Source organism: Equus caballus, chromosome 12 (genome assembly GCF_041296265.1).
Source record: "Equus caballus isolate H_3958 breed thoroughbred chromosome 12, TB-T2T, whole genome shotgun sequence".
In the NCBI taxonomy this organism is placed as follows: Eukaryota; Metazoa; Chordata; class Mammalia; order Perissodactyla; family Equidae; genus Equus; species Equus caballus.
The window spans coordinates 3076585-3097889 of record NC_091695.1 but is presented as its reverse complement, the minus strand read 5'-3'; the positions used below and the strand labels follow the sequence as shown (position 1 = coordinate 3097889).

Below are 21305 nucleotides of genomic sequence, written 5' to 3'. Positions count from 1 at the left end.
GGAGAAGGAAGTGGGGGGACCTGAGAGTAACAGGAAGGCAATGCTTATGTGGGACCCACCCCAAAGGGGAAACGGGCACGAAGTTCAGTCAGGGGCCAAAAGGCCATAATAGGGGAAAGAAATGGGGAACCACTCACTGTCTGTATTATCTCACCCCCTCTCCTCCCAGGCTGACCGGGTGAGACACCACCCCAGAAGACAGCACTTCCTGTTATTGCACCGGCCATCTAGCCCCTCACAGTCTTGTCAACTCAACTTCCCGCTTCTGCAGGCCGGAAGCTAACCGAGGATGCTGGAGCTGGATTCTGGCTGGTGGAGAGGCGAAGGGATGACAGGCAGAGCAGGGAGAGGCAGAAATGATGCAGAGAAATCACCTGGCACAGAGCCACGCTCTCCCTTGCACAGAGGGAGAGACGCAGGCAGGAGACCCGGGGATGCAGCGTGGACATGGGGGCCGCAGAGCCAAAGCCCAGCCAGCACCAGTCGGGCCGCCATCGGCTGTTAAATGCTTTTGTCCGTTTGGCAATTAGGGGCTGCCTCAACTACCCAGACTCTCCACCCTGACCTCCATGAGCCAGGAACAGCAGGGGGCCTTGGGGTCCTGTGCCTGATGCTGCAGCTGGTCAGTTCCTGCCCAGCCTCTCAATCCTCCAAAGATGACCCACTTCGCTTCTGCAACAGATGTGTGTCAAGGAGGCAGCATTTTCTAAGCAGTAACATACGGAAACACCCCCTTCCTCCTTTGGTCCATTTTACTGGGGCCCCTTGGAGGTGGAGTCCGTAACTCAAGTAAAACGCTCTAGGACTCCCCCACTTCTCTGTTGTCTGCACCCCAGTGGGTGGCAGTGGGGACAGTGAGAAAGATGGAGACAACCAACAAAGAGCATTTACTGGGCTCCTAATTACGTCGCACGCACGATGCTCGGCAGCTGGCACACAGCACCCGAAATTCTCCAAAAGCCTTTCAAGTAGGAATTTATCCTCCTTTTGCAGATGAGGAGACTGATGCTCAGTGCCTTGCCTGGGGCCACACACCGGCAGATCCCAACTCAAACAGAGGCCAACATGAACATTAGCCAGTGGCACGCCCCACGCCCGTGGGGCAGGCGGGCAACTACAGCGGGGCCTACAGCAAGCTCCTCCAGAGCCAGCAGCCAGGCTTCGGCCTCACTGACCAGTTCCAGGCCAGACCGCGAGTCCTGTGTTGCCCAATGTGAACTTGGTGGAGAGGCCTGGAGTTTCAGGGGAGACGTCTAGGTTTCTACCCGGGCCAGCCCCGGAGGTTTCCGATTTGCCACTTTCCTCTAACTACTCCTCCCGCCCCTAAAGTCAAGGCTATTTCTCAACCAGAGCAGACACAGGTGTCAATGCAGAGTCAGGCAGAGGGACCCGGCCCAAGAGAGAAGACCTCACCTTACGCCCTCCCAAACTAGGGTCCTCAGGAGACAACACCCCACTTGCCTTGGGATCTGTCAATGCATCTACGCCCGGGGAGGTCAGGCCTAAATCTGGATGACGCCAACTCTGTGTGCCTCTTGCAGCCTACTTACTGTGTGTTTAAGGCCACAGGAGGCTTGGGTTCCAATCCCAGCTCAGCTAGTCATGCGCCACCTAACGACGTCTCCAATAATGGACCGCATATATGACAGTGGTGCCGTAGGATCAGCACCATCTAGCCTAGGTGTGTGGTAGGCTAGACTGTGTTAGTGCAAGCACACTCTATGGTGTTTGCACAATGACAAAATCAACCAACGATGTGTTCTTAAGAACATGTCCCAGTCGTTAAACAGCCTATGACTGCACTAACCAGCTGTGCCACTCTGGGCAAGTTATCCCACCTCTCTGTGCCTCTACTTCCTCATCTGCAAGAGAGGGATATGGTCGCTGTCTCACAGGGGTGTGCGGAGTTTTAAGAGTCGGCATACACAGAGCGCTTAGAGCAGAGCCTGGCACATGCGAAACGCTGCCCGCATGTCTGCTGTTTGCCTGACCTCCTGGAATCTCGCCTCAGACTGGCCACTCTGCCGGCCTGTGGGCTGCGCCAGGCCCTCCTCCTCACCTCCTCCAGCTCTTCCCCAGCCGCGGGCCCACCGCAGTCAACGGACTCCCTTACAGAGATGGGAAAATCTGAGGTGGGTTTCCCTTCCGGGCTCAGGCAACCAAGTGACTCAGGAGGGCATTTCGACTCAGACCTGTCAAAACTCAAGCACAATTCTTGGAACCTCGTCTTTTCCTGGAAACTTCTGGGGTTCCCTTCACGCCCCTCCCTCCCAGCAAGAAGAGAAGCAGCTGGGTGATTGGAGAGAGAAGGGAAATGTGAGTTTCCTGCCTCAGGCCAGGTGCAGATAACTCATCTCTGGTTTCCAGAAACCTCGTCTCTGAGCATTTATTTCTGCAGAGAAAAAAATCCACCCAGGGAGAAGGAGGAGCTGGGAGGGCACAGAGCAAGCGGTGGCGGGAAATTTACATGCTCAGTTACCTTCCACCTACTCCACCTGCTCATCCTTCAGATTTCAACTGAGGTACCACTTTCCCCAAACAATGTGTGCCCATCCTCCGCACCCCCCCGCCCTCCTGAGTCTGCAGTCACCCCACCTAAAACACTGTGGTGACGGCCTGTTTGGTTCCCCTCTCTCACTCTGCAGTAGGCTCCCCCGAGAGCAAGAACCACCTACTTCAACGTTACCCCAAAACCTGGCCTAGCACCTGGCAGAGCACTCCACAGATATCCACTGCCTAAAGGAACCAGAGAGTCAATGCTCCCTCCCTCTACACACGCCCCCAGCCAACCAAAACATGAACGTCCCTGTAGGAACCCACTTGCAGAGGTTCTCGTAAGAACCCGTAAACATGAGTTGTCGGCGTCTCACATGTTTCCATTCTTCCTGCTCACGTACAATCAGTCAAATAGTCGGCTGAGAAGAACGTTTAGGAAGACCATGCTCCCGCATCCGAGACCTTGGCCACTTTTGCTCCTGCGAGAGCTTGTGAAACCCCGACCTCTAACCAAGACTCGTCCCCACTGCCAAAAGGCAGCCTCATCAGGACTGAGACTGGACAGGAGTGTTGAAACCCACATCAATGCCCCATAGAGAGTGTAAGCCAAGAAGACACCAGGACGAGCCCCAGCCAGGGCAGATGGACGGTGAGGGCATCCAGAATCGGAGATGCTGATGAGTAAAGACTTCACGGGAACGTGTCTATACTTAAGGGCCGCTTTCTTGCCTTTAAGGACGTAACAACGTGCAAGCCCTGCTTTCTAAGGTGGTTTCAATGGAAAATATTCTGATTCATGTCTTCATATTGACAGACCACGTGTCCTGACTTTTACTGGAGGAAAATTTGTCACTTTATTGAAGTGTGACATTTCTGATGAATTTGTTCTTGAAAGGTCTCCACACCTTTCTCTTGATCTAACAATGAGTTTTAGAACTTGGCCATCCTTAGTCCAAAGCTCTTCCTCATAGCTACCCCAAAGCCCACCGGCTAAAGTTTAAACTGGAGTTCAGTTTTGATGACACGTCTTAAAAGAAAGAACCAACAACATGTTTGTAATGACTGCCTTTCAGGACCCAGTTCTATAAAACTTCTCCCTTCCTGTCATTGTCTGCATTAGCTAACAGGTCGATGAATTCCCATTTCCCGGGAACATCCTGACCCCACGGTTAGGAAGATGGCCAGGCTGGCTGGGGTGACCCGGGGAAGCTGATCTACGCTTTGCAACTGGACTTGGACAATCCATCAACGTTTATTAGTGTTTGGCTTGAGTAGAATGGAGAACTGAGAGTCATTTCCTCTTGCACTCTTCTCCGTGGAAAGGAGAAACAGCTGGCTCTCCTTGTAAGAACATAGCCTCACCCCAGCTTCAACTCCAGCGCATTCTTGGAGGAGCTGTCCTGGACCTCTCTCGTTCAAAGTGAGAGGGAGCTCAGCCCTCCAACCTGCTGGAGAAATCCTGACCGAGGGCCGTTCACGGGCAGCTCCTCACAGTGCCCTGTGCCCTCCAGCCTGGCACTCACTCGTCCATCATTTATCACTGTATTATTGCGAAATTTTCACAATAATAGGAATAATAATGCACCAGATTCTGTACTAATGACGCCGTTAGCATTATCTATGTCCTCCCAACCGCCTGAGGCTGATGCTATTATTATACCATTTTATACAAGAAAAAAGAGACTTAGAAAAATGAAGTAACTTGCCCAAGGTCACACAGCTAGTCTAATCTTGATCCCCAGCCTCTCTGAATCCAGAAGCAATTCTCTTAACAAGTTAAAAACTTCTGTTGCACCTAGCACAGATCTTTGTGCACATAGTAGGGCTGTCGCAATTTATTGAAAAATGGGCTTGAGAGCAACTTAGCCTTCTCTCCTTCCATGGTCTTCCCTACCTTCCTACCGTCCTGTGCCCCACCTCAGGCACACAACCCCCCATGCTCATGCCTCCACCCTGCTGAGTTCACCGCTCTATTCTGAGAACAGTTCTTCCAAAAGAAAAAAGAAGAGAAAGCAAAAATTGAAACCCCATTGTCTGTTGGAATGTAACCAGAAAGTGGAGTGTCTGTTGGGATTTTCATGATCGAAATAAGGGCAGCCGTGTGATTTCCACAGAGGCACGTGCAGATGTGGACACATGTGCAGATCAGCTCACTTCACTCAACTTGGGATGACAGGTCACGTACACGCCTGGGATGTGGCTCACGTGCTCAGTGACCCCCTGGGTGTCTGTGATGAGAAAGCCGTCTCCATTCTAACCACCATCCTACAGAAGGCCAGAGGACAGGACGCACAGAACACGGGGGATCAAAGCTCTGGGCTTTGACAGCTTTGACTTATTCTGGGCTGAATTCACATCCAGGCCATCAGTTTCAAACCCCAATCACATGTATTTCTCACCAGCCTGAAAATTGCTCCAAACAGAGAGAGGAACAGCCAGCAGCCTCCCTAAAGCTGACACTGGAAGGAGGGCTGGGGGAGCGTCGTGCCCCTCAGAGGGGCGTCAAGAATCACAGCACACAATGAGACGGGGTCCCAGAGGCTGCACGGAAGGAAGGATGGCAGAAAGCAAGATCAGGACCATTGGCTTATCCTGTCTTCCAACCTAAAACCTCCCTCTCTGGCACTACAATACGGTGCAGAGACGATGGGTGTTGTGGACTGAATTGTGCCTGCCCCCTCCCCCAAATCCACATGCTGAAGCTCTAGCCCCCAATGTGATGGTATTTGGAGATGGGCCTTTGGGTGGTAATTAGGTGTCCAGGAGGTCACAAAGGTGGCACCCTCATGATGGCATTAGTGTCCTTATGCAAAGGGACACCAGAAAGCTGGCTCTCTCCCCCTGGGGTACACAAAGAAGAGGCCACGTGAGGACTCAGCAAGACGGCGGCCAGGAAGAGGGGTCTCGGCAGGAACCGAATCTGCGAGCACCTTGATCCTGGACTTCCCGGCTTCCAGAACAATGAGAAATAAATGTCTGCTCTCTAACCACCCAGGACACGGTATTTGTTCAGGCAGCCTGAGCTGAGTAACACAGGTGTCTAAGTGATGCGGGAGTTAAAACCCTGACTTCACCATTCATCGCCGTGGGACCCTGGACAAGTTACTTCATTTCTCTTATCCACAATTCTGTAGATAAACTACGGAGAGCATGGCCGCCTCACAGGGCTCTGAGGAGGACTGGATGTGTCGACACATGTGCACACTGCCTGGTGCTTCTGGCACCTCCTTGCACACCAGCTCCCTTGCCCCAGCTCGTGTGGCCTGAGCGCTGGAACCCAGGAGGCCACACGCACTGTCAGCGAGGCCTCCCCCCCAACACCCCCTCCGTCCCCACATGCCACAGCGGATCTTGTAAACGGGTAGCCTGTTGATCAATTTCAGCCCACAGATGTGTTTTGTTTGGCCTATACCAATGTTTGGGGAAATCTGGGTTATTTATGAACATTGAAAAGCCAGGAAATTTCACATAAAAATTTCAATTTCCGGTTGTTCTTGAGAAATAAAATGATTTGTCCCCAGACCTGTGCTCTGCCAGGGTAACCCCCTTTCGACAGGGTGAGCTCTCACCTGGGTGCACGCGGGCCGGCCTTACCCATCTAGAAGACCTGAGTTCACAGCCCCGGGGCTAACACGGCTGGTGAATCGGGCACGGCCTGTACAATTCCTAGCTGCCCACAAACAAAGATTCTAAGCACAATTTCAGGATCAGTCTCCCGATGTGAGGAACAATTAGCACATTGCTGACTCACTGTTTTATTATTTATGCTTCTATTGTGAGCTAAAGAACCCTCACGGAGAGGCCAGGATCGTAGTCCTTGCAGTCCAATTGAGCTCTTATAACTCAGGGGTTGGCTGACCCAGGCTTGCCCCTGACACCCTACTTCTTGGGGCCTCAGTTTCCTCCTCTGCAAAAGGAGGGGGCCTTGGGCTAGCTGCTCCGTATTGCCTCTTTCCCTATTTGTGTAATTATTATGTGAAATTCAAGTGCACGGGTAGAAATGTAACACAACTCTGTTTACTTCTGAGCTTGAAAGGTTTGAATGAAAGCAGAGCTCTTAGAACACCTCCTTGACCCTTAACACAGGTCAGAACTCAGTGTAAACAGGACCCGAATAATGGCCTTGTTTATTGTTCTGCCCACTCCAGGGCTGGGTTGTTAGCCTTGATGTTCTACACTTAACACACCAGAGAGGAATGAACACCAGGGTATTAAAAGACCGGATGTTTGACCTCATGTCCCCAGGAGACCCTGGTGCTTGGGGCCCTGCCTGTCCCTCTGCCCTCATTCCACCAAAATACACACCCAGCCACACCACCACCCAACCTCCAGTGTTCTATGCACGTGGGCCTTCTTTCAGTTCCTTGCTCATTGCCACCACAGGACCTTTGCACCTGCAGTTTCCACCACCTGGAGCCCTCTCCACCGGGTTAATTCCCACTGATGCTTCAGATCACAGCACAAGCATCACAGCCACCATTCCTGTCCTTGGCAAGATCACGTCCTACTCCCATATGCTTTCATCATATCAGCTGTGGTGCAGCAGCTGTCACAGTAGCACTTTCACATTTTACACGTGTGAGCAGTTGACTGATGATGATCTCCCCAACTGGATGTAAATTCCAGGAGGATAGGGTCCATGTCTGTCTTTGCTCATGCTTGTCTCTCCAGCGCCTGGCCAATAGGGAGGCACTCAAATACTTGATGAATGACTGAATGAATGAATGAAGAGCTGACACTGCTGGGAAGATTCTGGAAGGCAAACTCCTCAAGGACCGCATCTTATTGAGGGTTGCATCACCTAAACTTACTGACAATGATGCTAAGAGCTACAAGGATCAAGTACTTGGTGGGTTCCAACCCTGTTCTAACAGATTATTTATATAATAACTCAATTTAATCTTCACAAGAATCCTGTGGAAGTAGGCACATTTCCTATCCCTGTGTCACATAAGAGGAAACTGAGGCACAAAGACGCTGGTAAATCACTTAGGAAGAGGGAGCCCAGCAATAAAACCCCAAGCAGTCTGGTTCTAACCACTAGGAAACCTTACCTAATCTGGGGCCTAAAGGTTCAGCAGGACACAAGCAGTGTTTACAGAATAAATGACAGTGACATCTCTCAACCCTCTGCCCCTGCGCCCCACCCCCAACCCTATGGAACGAACAAAGGGATGCACCTCTCTGGAGCAGAAGCCCAGACGGACAGAGTCTCAGAACTTAACAGCCATAAGAGCCACATAAGAGCCGGCAGAAGGAGCAACAAGAACCAAGCAGAAAACAAGACTTAGGGTCAGGCCCTGGTCGGGTGGCCCCTCAGTCCCACTCAGGCCCACGGGGACGCCCGGCCTGGCCTGCACGTACCTGATGTTTTCATTCAGCACGTACAGCTCATTGCTCTGCAGGCCGCCCCCCTTGAAGACGTTGATCACGGCAGTCTGGACGCTGCAGGGAAGCAGAAACGAGCCTGGTGAGAGGCCTGCCTCCCGGGGCCGCTCAACAAACAGCTCGGGGCGGAAGGCGGGCGCGAGGGCCAGGAAGCCCGTGGCACAAACACAGCCACGTTTTCCATCCCTGGACTCCACCATTTCCTTCCCAGGGTCCTCAGAGAGGAAGGAAGACTGAAGCCAAAAGGACCCCCAGGCGGCCCCTCTCCCCGCCCTTTCCCGCAGGCCACCAGTCTCCCCCCTCGCCTCTCAGGCAGCCCCACTGGGGAGCAGCAGGAACAAAGGGCGGGCAGTGGGACCCGCTGCCAGGAGACTGCCGGGCAGCACCACTGGGGCTGGAGGGAGCCAAGGTGGCGTTTACTGCAAGCAGAGGCCGACCTCTGCGGTCCCTTCACCCAGGAGGCCTCTGTCTCCACAGGGCAGCAGGGCTAAAATGGAATGAGAATTCCCCGCCATTCTGAGAGCACTTTCCTCAGAACTTCGAGGGCTGGCTTCCGTGTGCCCTCCCTTCCCAGCCCGGCGAGGTGCACTGGCAGGAGAGCTGGTCCCGGGGGGACGGACGGGTGAGCCTTGCTCCACGTTCCCGGGAGCCCAGTCCAGCACTTCAGCAAGGAGCTGATTACAGTCTTGCCTTTACCAAGCATCCCAGGCCTTTCTCAAGGAACACGGATCCATTCAACCAAAACATTTCGGAGCCCTCCTCTCCACCCCCATCAGGAGAGCTGTGCATTCATTGAGAAAATCCCTAACGATTCCAACCACAAAGAAGTCGGTAATGCTTTAAAATAATGAGGCACTTAATTTATTCAAAGAGCTTAGCAGGGATTTGAAAAATAGGGGCCCACAGAAACGCAAGAGGTAGGATTGATTCAGACCCTGCTCCATGCTTGATGTACAAGGTCAGCTCAGCACCTCACAAAGCTCAGTGTCTCCTCCCCCAGCCCTCTGTGGCTCCCAAGTGCTGACAATCCCCGGCTTATGCCGCTAAGGAGCAGTGTATTTGCACAGACACGTGTCTCATCTTCCCAGATAGGCAACAGGTCCTTGAGGTTACTTGCACGGCTTCACCCTCAGGTGCCATCCAGGCTGCTTAACTGACTGAGAGCCCAGAGGCCCCAGGGGTCCACCGTCCCTCTGCTCAGACAAGGGAAGCGAACGGACGCATTCTGGAAGGAGCGGAGCTCTCCGCGTCCAGCGCCCGTTTCATCACGACCTTCTGGAGCAGAGTCTGGATGCGGCAGAAGCTGAGCCCAGTCCTCAGGGCAGCCCCCCGGGCCCCGCCACCCTTACCTGTTCCAGGCGGAGCTGGAGCTCAGCTGCAGGGCCTGCCGGGCGGCGTGGAAGCGGGGCAGGTCGCTGAGCACCGGGGAGCTCATGAAGCGGGGCCTGGGCCTGCGGAAGGAGCCCATCTTGTGGAACTCGGCAGGCAGGCTGGGCGCAAAGCCGCGGGTCATAAGTCCAGGTGAGGGGACAGCTTCTCCCCTGGACCACAAGGCTCCGACTGCCCACGAGAGGGGCTTCTCCCAGGGCCGCCTCCTGGCCCTCAGGCTGGCTTAAAACCACAGGTGTGGCCGACACCTGAAAAGAGAGGGCAGCTTTTATTGCGAACGCCTGGGCTGAGCAGACCACGTCGGGGAGGAAGGTGGCTGGACTTTCCAACCAGACCATCCTAAAGCAACTCCAGGGACACACGGTCATGTCTACACTCTACAGGTTCCATTCACAAGGTTTTGCCGGTCTCTTTTGGTCTAAACAGGGTGGTCATCTCAGGTGGGAAGGCAGTGACAACGGGTCGGGTTGAGGCCGCTCCCGCAGAGGAGTGGTTTCCAAGCTGTGTTTGGCTGCGGCTCCCATGCACGCCCACCGAAGTCGGGGCCCCGGGGGGTTTTGGTAGACCCCGCAACATTGTGCACTAAAAGATGGCTTTTTAAAAAGATGCCTCAAGGAGAACACAAGAGCTCCTTGTCCAGGCACTGAAGACCTTCCATGATACATCCTCAGCGTGCCAGCCCGTGTACCGCTCAGCATTCCCCAAGCATCAGAGCCTCCTCAGCAGCACAGCTCACCAACCCCGCCCTGACGCTCGTTCATTCATTCATTCCATCAGGACGTATTTACTGAGTGTCTGCTACTTATGAAGCACTGGGAGCTGTGGAGCATGCAATGATTTCTAAGACCTGGTCCTTGCCCTCAAGCGGCTGCCCGTCTATGGAGACGATAACTTGTCTGTTCGTGTGTTTATACCCACAATAAACATTTATTGAGCACCGACCGTGTACCAGGCACTCACTCAGGCACTGGGACTTGACAGTGGCCTGGAGAATGTGGTCGCTGCCCATGGAGCTTACAACCAGCATCCTGTATGGATCGACTGTATCCACGGCTCCTCTTGCCCAGAATTCCCTTCCTTCTCTCTGCTTATCTAACTTCCCCTGCAGGTCGGGTTCAAGGACACTGTCCCCTGGGTGGTTCCTGGGAGGCTTTATGGCTTCATAGTTAAAGGCAGTGGCTTTGGGGTGAACCCGGGTTTGACGCTTCATGAGGCCACTCCCCGGCTGTGTGACTTTGGGCACAATGAGTCAGAGTCCTCAGCTGTCAGCCCCCCAGGACTGGTGAGAGATGGCATGAGTCGTGTGACACACCCAGCAGAACGGCTGACCCGTGGCCCTCAGGTGTGGTCTCTGTCCATTCAGAGCCGCCGCTGTCTCTCCTCGGCACTCGGGCCTGTCGTGTCAGTCTCCTACTGTTTAGCGAGCCTCAAGTCTAAACCAACGACTTAAAGTGAGTTTCGGAGCTGGTCAGAGTGAAGGATGGAAGAAACACCACCCAGGTTATAGCCGCTTTTCTCTTGAGGGTTTAGGGTTTAGCCCGGAAGTGCGCCCCTGCCACCTCTCTCACCAGCTGGCCCTGCTGAGTCCTGCAGACCAATGCTGAAAGGAAAGGAGATGGTCCAGCTGCCAATGCCACCTTCAGGCTGGGGGAAGGTGTGCAGCCCCAGCTGCAGCGTCTGAAGGAGGAGGAGCCCGGGTGGGAAGAGGGGAGAGGCTGCGGGGCGGCACGAGGCCATCCGCCGAGAGGGCACGGGCCCACAGCAGCTCTCTAGACAACGGCCACAGGGACAGCGAACTTGGAAGAGCAAGAGGCAAGAAAGGAACGGCTTATCCTACCTCTTAATCCTTTTTAACGGAAAGCAGACTTGTGGGCCATTTTCTTTCACAGTCTCCTGTGTCTCCACCCCACTCTCAGGACGAGCCGACAGCCCCTAGAGCTCATCAGGCGATGCTGGTCATACAGGCTGCTCGGTTTCAGAGTCCCAGTAACTCTGCAAGCACTGCCGGCATTCGGAAAGATCTATGCCGATAACGAAGGAGGCGCAGAAGAAACAGAACCCCGGGAGGCCCTTCAGGACCCTCCGACTGTCTGGCTTTGGGATTTAACTCACTGGGTAAAGGTCACACTGTTGAGAGAACCCATTTCGTGCCCTTCCTTAAACGGGGCTGCTAAGTGCAATCCATCTGTGTAATTATAGGGCATTAACTCCCTTTATGAGGAGATTAGACTGGAGGCGAGGGAGCGGCCTCCCACTCCACGGCACCTGCACAGGGAGCAGCCAGGTGCGCAGGAGGATCATTCCAGGCCTTTGCCTTCCGGCTGCCTGCCGAGACCACCTCTCCTCCAGGAGGCTGTGCGACGCGGAGGACCTGGGACGGCTCCTGTCCCTCCCCTTCAGCGCCCCCTCCACACACACCCCGGGCCCCCACTCCAGGAGAGTGCGCATCCAGCGGGGCACACGGGCAGCCCCATCCCAATACTCGACCTCTTTCAGTCCCGCAGCCGCATCCGCTGCAGAGCAACACACAAACGAGTTCCCTCTAACGCATTTTTCACCTGCAAACCCGCCACCCTCAGGTCGCGACAGGCTGGAGAAGCAGAGCCGTCTGTTGCTACTGGTCCTCCTCCCGGATGGCCACGCAGAGCACACGGAAGGAAGCTGCTGGCAGCACTGACAAGATACGTACCCCTGTGTCCACCTGCCTCGGGGCTGGTCCCGCAGGCACAGGCTCATCCTCACCAAATAGGACAAATCAGAAAATGGCTAGACAGACAGGGCCTTGGGGAGGAGCCAGTCCTGCCCGGTCTACAGGTGGTGAAAGTGAAGCCCAGAGGAGCAGAGAAACTTGTCTGATGTCTCTGGGGTAGGAGAGAGCCAGCACTGGCTAGAACTCAGGTTCCCTGACTCCTGATCTAGAAAGTTCCCCAGGCCCCACCTAGGCCTTCTGTGAACTCCTTCAAGACAGGCATTGGGACTTACCTCGGTATCCTCAAGCTAAGCTCTCTACTCAAGATAAAGATGAAGAAAAGTATAGCGACTAGTAAGGCATCCACTGCCTGCCTCATGTGATGACAAGCACTGTCAGTAGGGAAACTTACTCAACACTCACAAACCCCATTTGATGATCAGAGAAGTTAAGTAACCTGCCAGAAATCACCCAGCTAAAAAGGGAAAAATCCTTGACCGGTGCCCAGATTGGCCTAATTCTACAGCCTATTCCCACTTTGCCATGCTACTAAGCTCAGCCTGAAAATCAGAATCAAAACTACCAAGTTAATCAGAAACATCCAGTCACGAAATTTCATATCAAGATTTAAATCCATGCCCCTGAGATAGAGAACCAGACATAAGGAACTTACAACCACATCTGATGGGGGCAAGCGGAGCAGTGAGGAGCAAGGATAAAAGCAGAAAGCACAGACTGCCTTATTAGATGCCCCACTCCTTACTAGCTGTGTGACCCTGGGCAAGTGCCTTGACCTCTCTGAGGCTCGACTTCCTCCTGCAAGAAATGAACAGGCTAACAGTGACAATCTTGGGGTCGTATGAGGATAAAATGAGTAATAAAATGAGGACATATTTGTAACGCACTTAACAGGACAGTGTGCGGCAAACAGCAAACATACGTAAGTGCCTGTTAAATAAATAAAATAACTTGTTATTTCTAAATCTCCAACCAATGACAGCAGTGGGAAGAGGGCGACACTTCTTCCTGTTCATAGCGACCTCAGCAACATCTAGAAACTACTCCCCTCGGGGGTAGGCAAGGCCTCGGGGCCCTGGCGGGGGTCACTTGGGGCATTTACTGACGCTTCTCCTCCGTGAAGTGTGCTCCTCAGTCTCAAAGAGCTCCTCCAACATCGTCACACGGGGAAATCCCGCCCTATGGGGCAGGCCGAGCAGCGACTCTGTTGGACTCGGAAACCAAGGCTCCGCCAGGCTGAGCGACTCGGCCGAGGCTGGACAGCTCTGGGCCAGGGAGCCAGCCCCAGCCCCAGGGCGTCCAACCTCAAGCCCAGCCGCCACCCGTGCCCTGCCAGGAAATGCTTTTATTTTTTACCCCGTATATTTTTAAACATTTTCATTATGAAACATCCTTAAAAAGGAGTTTAGGGGCCGGCCCGGTGGTGCAGCAGTTAAGTGCGCACGTTCCGCTTCTCGGCGGCCCGGGGTTCGCCGGTTCGGCTCCCGGGTGTGGACATGGCACCGCTTGGCACTCCATGCTGTGGTAGGCGTCCCACATATAAAGTAGAGGAAGGTGGGCACGGATGTTAGCTCAGGGCCAGTCTTCCTCAGCAAAAAGAGGAGGATTGGCAGCAGTTAGCTCAGGGCTACTCTTCCTCAAAAAAAAAAAAAAGGAGTTTATACACACAAACACACACATCTTAAAAATGATAATAAACTGCCACTTGCTTAAGAAATGTACGTCACCTTGGAACTCCCACGTTTGTATCTTTCTGATAATAGGATACCTCCTTATTCACTATTAAAAATGTAAACATTACGTAAATCCATAACATAGGAAAGGGAAGGCCTCCCTCCGGCCACTTAGCAGCATTGAGAAGTCCTGTCTGAGCTTTCTGAGACGACGGAAATACTCCACACCCTGCTGTCTAGGGGGGCAGCCCCCAGCCACACGAGGCTACAGAGTGCTTGCGGCCAGTGTGGCTGAGGAGCTGGGTTTTAACTTAGTTTAACTTTTAATAGCCGTACACATGTGCACACACAATCTATTAATAAAAACGGGTCATTTGTTCTTTCCTCTCACTACGTCATGGTCGTCTTCCCCTATCATTACAGATGGATCCACTTCATTATTTTTAACGATTTCTCAACTGGTCCGTTTAGGGGATCCCATACTTGATCTAACTAGCCCCCTGTGGACGGGTATTTCCAAAGCTTCTAGGTTTTTGTTGCTGCAAAGGATGAGCGCATCCCTGCCAGTCGAAGGGACGCAGGACCGTCCCTGTCGGGGGCACTCTCAGAAGTGGCCCCACTGGGTCAAAGGGCCCGTAACTCTCAGCTGCCCCCTGTGATTAGCGCCCACCCCCACCGCAGCCCAGGGCTGCAGGAAAGGAGTTGAGGGGCATCTGCCTGTGGCCCCGAAGGACAAGCGGCCACGAGAGGCTCTGGAATCAGACACAGCCTGGCATCGATGCTCATTCTGCTGCTCACTGACAGCGGGAGGCAGAAAAACTGGCCCCACAGAAAGAGTCACTTCCTCGTCCTCAGAATCTGCGAGTGTTAGCTCAGACGGCACCAGATGCAGTTAAGTGAGGGGTCTGGAGAGGAGGGGCTCATCCTGGGTGATCCAGGTGGGCCCAGAAATACAATTACGTGTCTCCTTGTAAGAGGGATGCAGGAGACTGGAGACAGAAGACGGGGGACACAGGTACACACAGGGGAGAAGATGATGGGAAGCTGGAGGCAGAGGCTGGAGAGACACCGCCACCAGCCAAGGCACGCTGGCAGCCACAAGAAGCAGCTCGAAGGGCAAAGAAACAGATGCTCCCCCAGAGCCTCTGGCGGGAGGACAGCCCCGTGACACCTTGACTCTGGACTTCTGACCTCCGGGCCCCTGAGAGGATGAGTGCTGCTGTTTTAAGCCACGAGGGTTGCAAGAATTTGTGACTGCAGCACGAGAAATGAATGCATTCACCGTACGGCCCTGGACCACTCTGAACCGCAGTCTCTACGTCTGAAAAGCAGGAACAGGAAGAACTACCCGGGGATGCTGTTGTCATGGCGAGAAAGATTACCTAGGAAGCGTCTGGCACAGTTCCTAGAACCATACAGGAGCCGGACACAGGTGCAGTGGAGGGTCAGAGCAAGGGCACCAGGGCAGGCCTGGGTCACATCTTACCATGTGACCCAGCAGGGGACCGAGGATGGGTATGAGAGTTGGTTGAGATGATTCAAGCAAGGCTTAAAACAGTCCTGGTACGCACGGTGAGGTTTTGACAAATGCAACCTATTGTGTGTTGTGGGGTTTTTTTTTGCTGAGGAAGATTCGCCCTGAGCTGACATCCACTGCCAATCTTCCTCCTTTTGTATGTGAGTCACCACCACAGCATGGCCACTGACAGACGAGTGGCGTAGGTTTGCACCCCAGAACGGAACCCGGGCTACCGAAGCGGAGTATGAAGATCTTTAACCACTAGGCCCCTGGGGCTGGCCCTATTGTTTATTTTTATTTTCCACGACCACGACTGTATTAGTCTGCTCAGGCTGCAGTAACCAAATACCACAGACTGGGCGGCTCACACAACAGACATTTATTTTCTCACAGTTCTGGAGGCTGGAAGTCCAAGATCGAGGTGTGGGCAGGGTCGGTTTCTCCCGAGGCCTCTCCCCTCGGCTTGCAGGCGGCTGCCTTCTTGCTGTGTCCTCACGTGGCCTTCCCTCTGTGCACGTGCATCCCTGCGGTCTCTCTCTGCGTCCTCATCGCCTCTCTTTGGAAGGACCCCAGCCAGGCTGGAGTAGGGCCGCCCCACAGCCTCATTTTAACTCACCTCTTTAAAGGCCCTGTCTCTGAATATAGTCACATGCGGAGTCCTGGGGGCTAGGTCTTCACCATATGAAATGGGAGGACATGGGCTCAGCCACCACCAGCTCCACCACCATCAGCTGCAGCCTCAGGAAGCTCCTGCACCCACCGTCTCTGAGGTACAGAGACCACGGTGTCAGGTACACGTTCTCCTCTGAAGGACCAACACCGTTCACATGGAGAAAACTGCTTCGACTATGATTTCAAGGGTTAAGCGTCTGGTGCTTACAGGGTTCGCTTCAGTTAGCTGGAAAGCTGGGGTCCTGGATGCCTGAGTGCATTTGCTGGTTACGGGCCAGCGGGCATCATCCCTGGCCTTACTCTCCCAGGCTCCCCTCACAGGGGCCCTTTGAAAACCTCCCGCACTCAGGATCCAGGATGTGCTTCTCAGAGAAAGAGAATGTGGTGCCTCGCTCGCTCCTCCCAGCTGCAGGGCCGGGCTGCGGGTGGAACTGGTGCACTTGGTGGGAAATGCAAATGAATTCCACTAAGGCCCTGGCCTGCCTCTGAAAGGGAAGTACAATCATGGCTCAACTTGAAATAGAGAAGTGGGTGGCTCCATGCCTCTGAGGCTTCCAGGAAAAAGCCATTCTGCATGTACATAACAAAGAAGTCCAAGCAAACTGAGCACACTGACCGGTCTGCCTGGAAAACGGGGAGGAGCGAGTTCCCAGGGACCAGGCAGACAGTCCATGCGACCCGTGCACTCAGGAGCCCCTGTGGCAGGAAGCCCCGCGTGGCCTCCTCCCCTCACCTGATTAGGTCACATCACCCCACAGAGCTTGTCGCAGTCCACCTCAGCAGATGATGACAGAACCACTTGTCACTGTTTTCGTGAGGCCCACCGCGCAGGGCCTCTGTCTACCCCTGTTCTCTCAGGTGCATCCCCAGGGCGTGGAACAGGCAGCAATTCCACAGACGGCTGACGAACGAGCAAACGGACCAGCCACACGGGAGGCACCAGCATTGGGAGTCACGAGAACCATAAGCAAGTGCCAGCTCAGGATACCGGCACCGAAAATCACGTAGGGCTTCACCGTACGAAAACATCCCAGTGTTGAAATCTGACAAACCTGGGTTCACACCCAGCCTCTACAACAGATGAGCTGGGTGCCCGGGTGAGAGACAGAGGCTCTCTGAATCTGTTTCCTCGTGTGTCAAATGAGGGTGATATTTATCTCGATTTCATTAAGATGAAATGAGATGACCTAGATCACGGCGTGGCCCATGGCGGGGGCCCCAAAATTGTAGCTAGTATTAATATTTTTATACAACACTGTGTTCCTCACAAGACCCCTCATAAAAGACTCCAAAAAGTGAGGGATGCTCGGGGTGTGGGCCACGGGCATTCACACGTGGTCTGGAGGAGAGCAGTCTGGGATGGTGGCTACCGAGGGGAATTTGACAACATCTACCAAAATGACAAAGGCTGCTCCCCATGACCCAGCAATTCTACTTCCAGGAAACCCACTCTGGGCACGTCAAGGGACTTATGTAACAGGGTTTCCACTGCGGCCTTCTCTGTAACAGCAACGGCTGGAAATACCCTCACGATCGGCAGCGGAGGACTGGCTGTCTATGCCATGGCCTCCCATCCCCTGGGGTCCCACGCGGCTCGAAGAAAGAAGGGGGACTCTCTACACCGAGCGGGGTGCTCTCCAGGGGACGGCCTGAGCGAAAGGAAGGCTAAACGCAGAACTGCGTGTATATTATGCTACCACCTACGTAAAAAAGATGAAAAAGAGCATTTCCATATTTCATCACATGTGCGTAATGTCCTTCTGGAAGAACAAACCAGAAGCTCACAACACTGGCTCCCCGGGAAGGAGGCGGGGTGCCAGGGACACAGGGAAGAGCTTTCTCTATAGACCTTTCTGTACCTTTTGAATTTTGAATTTTGAAACATGAAAATGTATTACTTATTCAAATACGTGAAGGCGACAGTGGCCCTCTTCCTCCCCCCCCGCACCAAAAAAAAAGAAGACAAAAAGTAAAGGTCACAGGATTTGTTCAAAGTCACTCAGCTGTTTGGAACAAGTCAGGATTCAAACCCAGGTTCTGAGCCCCAGGGCGGAGCTCCATCAATTACAGCCCATTCATTCATTCATTCATTCAACACAAATTTACTTATTCAGGACTTACTGACAACAGGAGCTGCTTGTGCAAGGACATATGGGCCTGAAAATAAACCCCAGTAAGAAAAGACGAAAAGAGGAGCCAGTTCCTTTCCTTTTTTGCCCCGTGCAGCACACGCTGGCCAGGAGGCCCAGCCCCGGAGCATGGCAGGGCGTGGGCAGGGCCGGCCCAGGCTGAGGGAGGCAGCCACTGCTCAGTCCAACCTGGTTTCTGCCATCTCAGGAGACAAGCCCAGTTTTCCCAGATCTAAGAGAAGTCAAAAATCCAGATTTTAAAAAATGTGGCATCACCTGATTTGTAAGTGTTGGCAACTTAATTCATCAGGCCGACTAGCACTTTAGGGGGCTAACATATAGGTTTGTGACCTTTATTTTATCCCATCCCAGCTATGACCACCAGACTTCTCACCCTTCTACCCAGGGCCCAAGCCAGGTGTAACGTAAGCCTGCACGAAGCAGCCCGTGGTTTGTGGGCTGTGGGCTCAGGCAAGTCACTGCCCTTCCCTGGGTCTGCTGACCAATCCATTCATGAAGGGTTTGGCTTGGCGTAGCTGAAGGCCACGATTCTCTCTCAGCATCGCCAGCCTGCGTTCAGCCCCCACCCTGAGGACCCTCCGGAACCAGGCACCTTCGAGAGACCAGGCGGGGGTTAGACCCAGACACAGCGCAAACCCAGAACCCGCCCTCTTGGGGACCAGCCTCCTAACTAGCCAGCCCCGCTCCTGCCCCACCGCCGACTCCTCAATGGAGCCACAAGCGCCCCGCTACACTAACACACACCCAGACAGACAGAGCCAGCTGGCAGCGCCCAGCTTTCACTAAAAGAAACACAGCAAACCAAAGCCTCTGAGCCGAGCTGGGAAATGCCTCGGAACCCCCCCCCCCTTACCCGGTCACAGGGAGGTTTTCAAGAGCGGTGAGCCCCTTTTGAAAGTCAAATTGCCCGCCACAACCACTTATTGTCTTGAGGAAGATACCACCATCAGAGGCTGGCCACGGCCCTCAGGAGGCGCCCAGGCTCTGCATCTCTCATCTCAGCTCATTTCCACTCTCGACCGAGGAGTAGATTTTATTATTCCCATTTTGCAGATGGAGAAACTGAAGCATGGGAATCAACTTGTCCAAAGGCTAGTAAGAGGAACCAAGAGTCAGATCCTGTCTGATTCCAGGGCCTGAGCTCCTAACCCCGCTGTTTTAAACAACCCCCGTGTCTGCCCCACACAGAGGAGAGAGCTGACGGCCACCCAGGGCTCCCTCTGGAACACCACCTGCAGCGCTTACCTCGCCCGGGCAGGGAGCACTCTTCCTTTTACAAAAAGACCCTGACCAAGCGAGCCGAAGTCGTCGTGTTTACCTGTTTACTGTCTGACCAGCCCAGACAGCACGGAAGTTCCTTAAAGTCAAAAGCCCTGCCATCTCCTTCACTGCGTACCGGGCTGCAAGCACAGTGCTGGGCACATGGAAGGTGCCCATAAATAGTTCTGAGTGATGGATTGAAATGTGGACTTCCAGGCCACCAGGAAGAGCAGCCTTCCCATCTCTGAGGGACCAGAATAACTCTCTTTCCGGCTGACCGAATTGGGATGCGCCTAAGCATTCCTGAGCACGGGAGCCAGACCTGGGCCGCTCAGCGAGGGGTCCTGTGCCTCTGGCGGCCAGCGGAGCCCACAGCTGGCAGGGGACAGGCGCCCGCTGAAGCGCCGTGCTGCTTGTTTTCATTACGGACCAAACTTCACAACTTGTAGGGGACAAAAGCCAGCCAGGGAGCAGACACTCCCACGAGCAAGAAAATGTTAAGGGTCAAGTTCAGACTGTGGAAGGGGCTCAACAGGGAGAATGAGACAACCCTGAGCACCCCTGGAAACCGAGCGCAGAGAGAAGAGTCTGGAGTCCAAATGTGTGCAATAGTAAACACTGACGCAAACAGGATGCAGGCTTGTGTTTATCTCTGCTGAACAGTGTTCGCTGCGTGTCCACAGGACTCAGAGCGCCGAGAGTGCAGAGCCACCTAGCAGCAATTATTTCATCATGTCATGCTCACCCACCACCCTGGCTTGCAAACCACAGCAGCACCACCAGAGAGATGCCCCCCTTTGGTACGAGTTAAGCAAAACCCTAGGGGATAACCACACATCTTATTTACTCACGTATGAGCCCCACTTTAAGTATCGAGTTTCTGGGAGTGCAAATTGTTTGGGTGTGGCTGATGAATTCCCTCCAGAGTGATTCGGCAGATGATAAACAGAAAAGTCTAGACACAGGCGGTAGCGAGACTGACCATTAGGTGAGCAATTACATTTCTGACATGGAGCATAGATAACAGCCTGGTGGGTGACAGAGCGGTCAGAAGCTACTGTCTGGCAGCCAACAAGAATGTTCAGTGTGGGGAATGTGCTTTAGATTCACACGTGCTATTGATTAAAAGTTAGCTTCACTCTCTCACGGCAGGAAAGGAGGAAGGTTTTTTCATAAGCAAAGGAGAGGAAGGGAAGGAAACTTCCCCCGTGTCTCGGAGCCAGGCACAAAGAGCACTGAACAGAAAGAGCACAAAGAAGACCGAAGGGGCCATCAGGAGCTGATCGTTTCACAGAGGTCGTGAGTTCAAGCCCCGTCGACAGTCAAACGTCAGAGGGTCCGCTGGGTGCCAGGCCTGAGCAGAGGAAGCTGGAGGCGAGGGGGCAAAGCACCTGCCCTAGGGGCTCAGGGGCTCACAGGAGGCACTCAGCTGGACCCAAGGGCTGTCACCGAAGATGGGCGGCTGAGACAAGATTGAGACAAAGCTCAAATCGCCTCCTCGCATTACAAGGCAAAGCTAAGGAAAAGTCAACTGAAAAACACAACATACCCGGTCTCCATTTTCTTGTCCTCTCCTCTAAAGAATACGGACACTGGAGACCGGAAAGGAAACTCGAGGAAGGAAAAACAAGCTTTCACAGGTAAAGCTCAAGTACCCTTTTTCATGTGGGACAGGCAAGGATAGAACGAAAATATCACATTTCAGGAAATACCTGTGAGCACCTACGAGCCTGGACACAAAGATGAACCAGGTACAGTCCTACCAGTAATAAAGGAAAAAAAGACAGAGAATAGTAATCTGGTCATAATTAGGGAAAAACACAGGAAGGCCCAAAGCAGGGATGGCAAACTCGATGCCTAGGGAGCCAAGGCAGGGAACATGACCACGGTTAGAGGGCCAAGTGGGGCTGCGCCAAACTGAAGAGAACTCTCAGTCTTCTTTTTGTTTTTTAAAGAAAAGTTAGAAATCTGAGTTTATGTCTAATTTCTCAACTTTTAAATACTGGAAAAAATAATCTTTTTTTTTTCAAACCAAACAAGACATGTCCGTC

General features: G+C 53.5%; 1 protein-coding gene across 11 annotated transcripts in view; it reads right to left on the bottom strand.

The window, feature by feature from the left end:
• The window catches only part of PRR5L (proline rich 5 like), a 146403-nt gene that overhangs the window by 42955 nt on the left and 82143 nt on the right, over window positions 1-21305 (bottom strand). For 9 of the 11 annotated variants that reach the window (XM_014729424.3, XM_070229319.1, XM_070229315.1 and 6 more), the window contains exons 2-3: window positions 9234-9521; window positions 7861-7941 (exon numbers count right to left, since the gene is read on the bottom strand). In XM_014729424.3, coding sequence (XP_014584910.1) covers window positions 7861-7941; window positions 9234-9397 — 245 coding nt within the window. In that variant the 5' untranslated portion in view covers window positions 9398-9521. Of the gene's footprint in view, window positions 1-7860; window positions 7942-9233; window positions 9522-11110; window positions 14418-21305 lie in introns of those variants that run through there. The other 2 variants (XM_070229313.1, XM_023653887.2) reach the window with 2 other exon arrangements.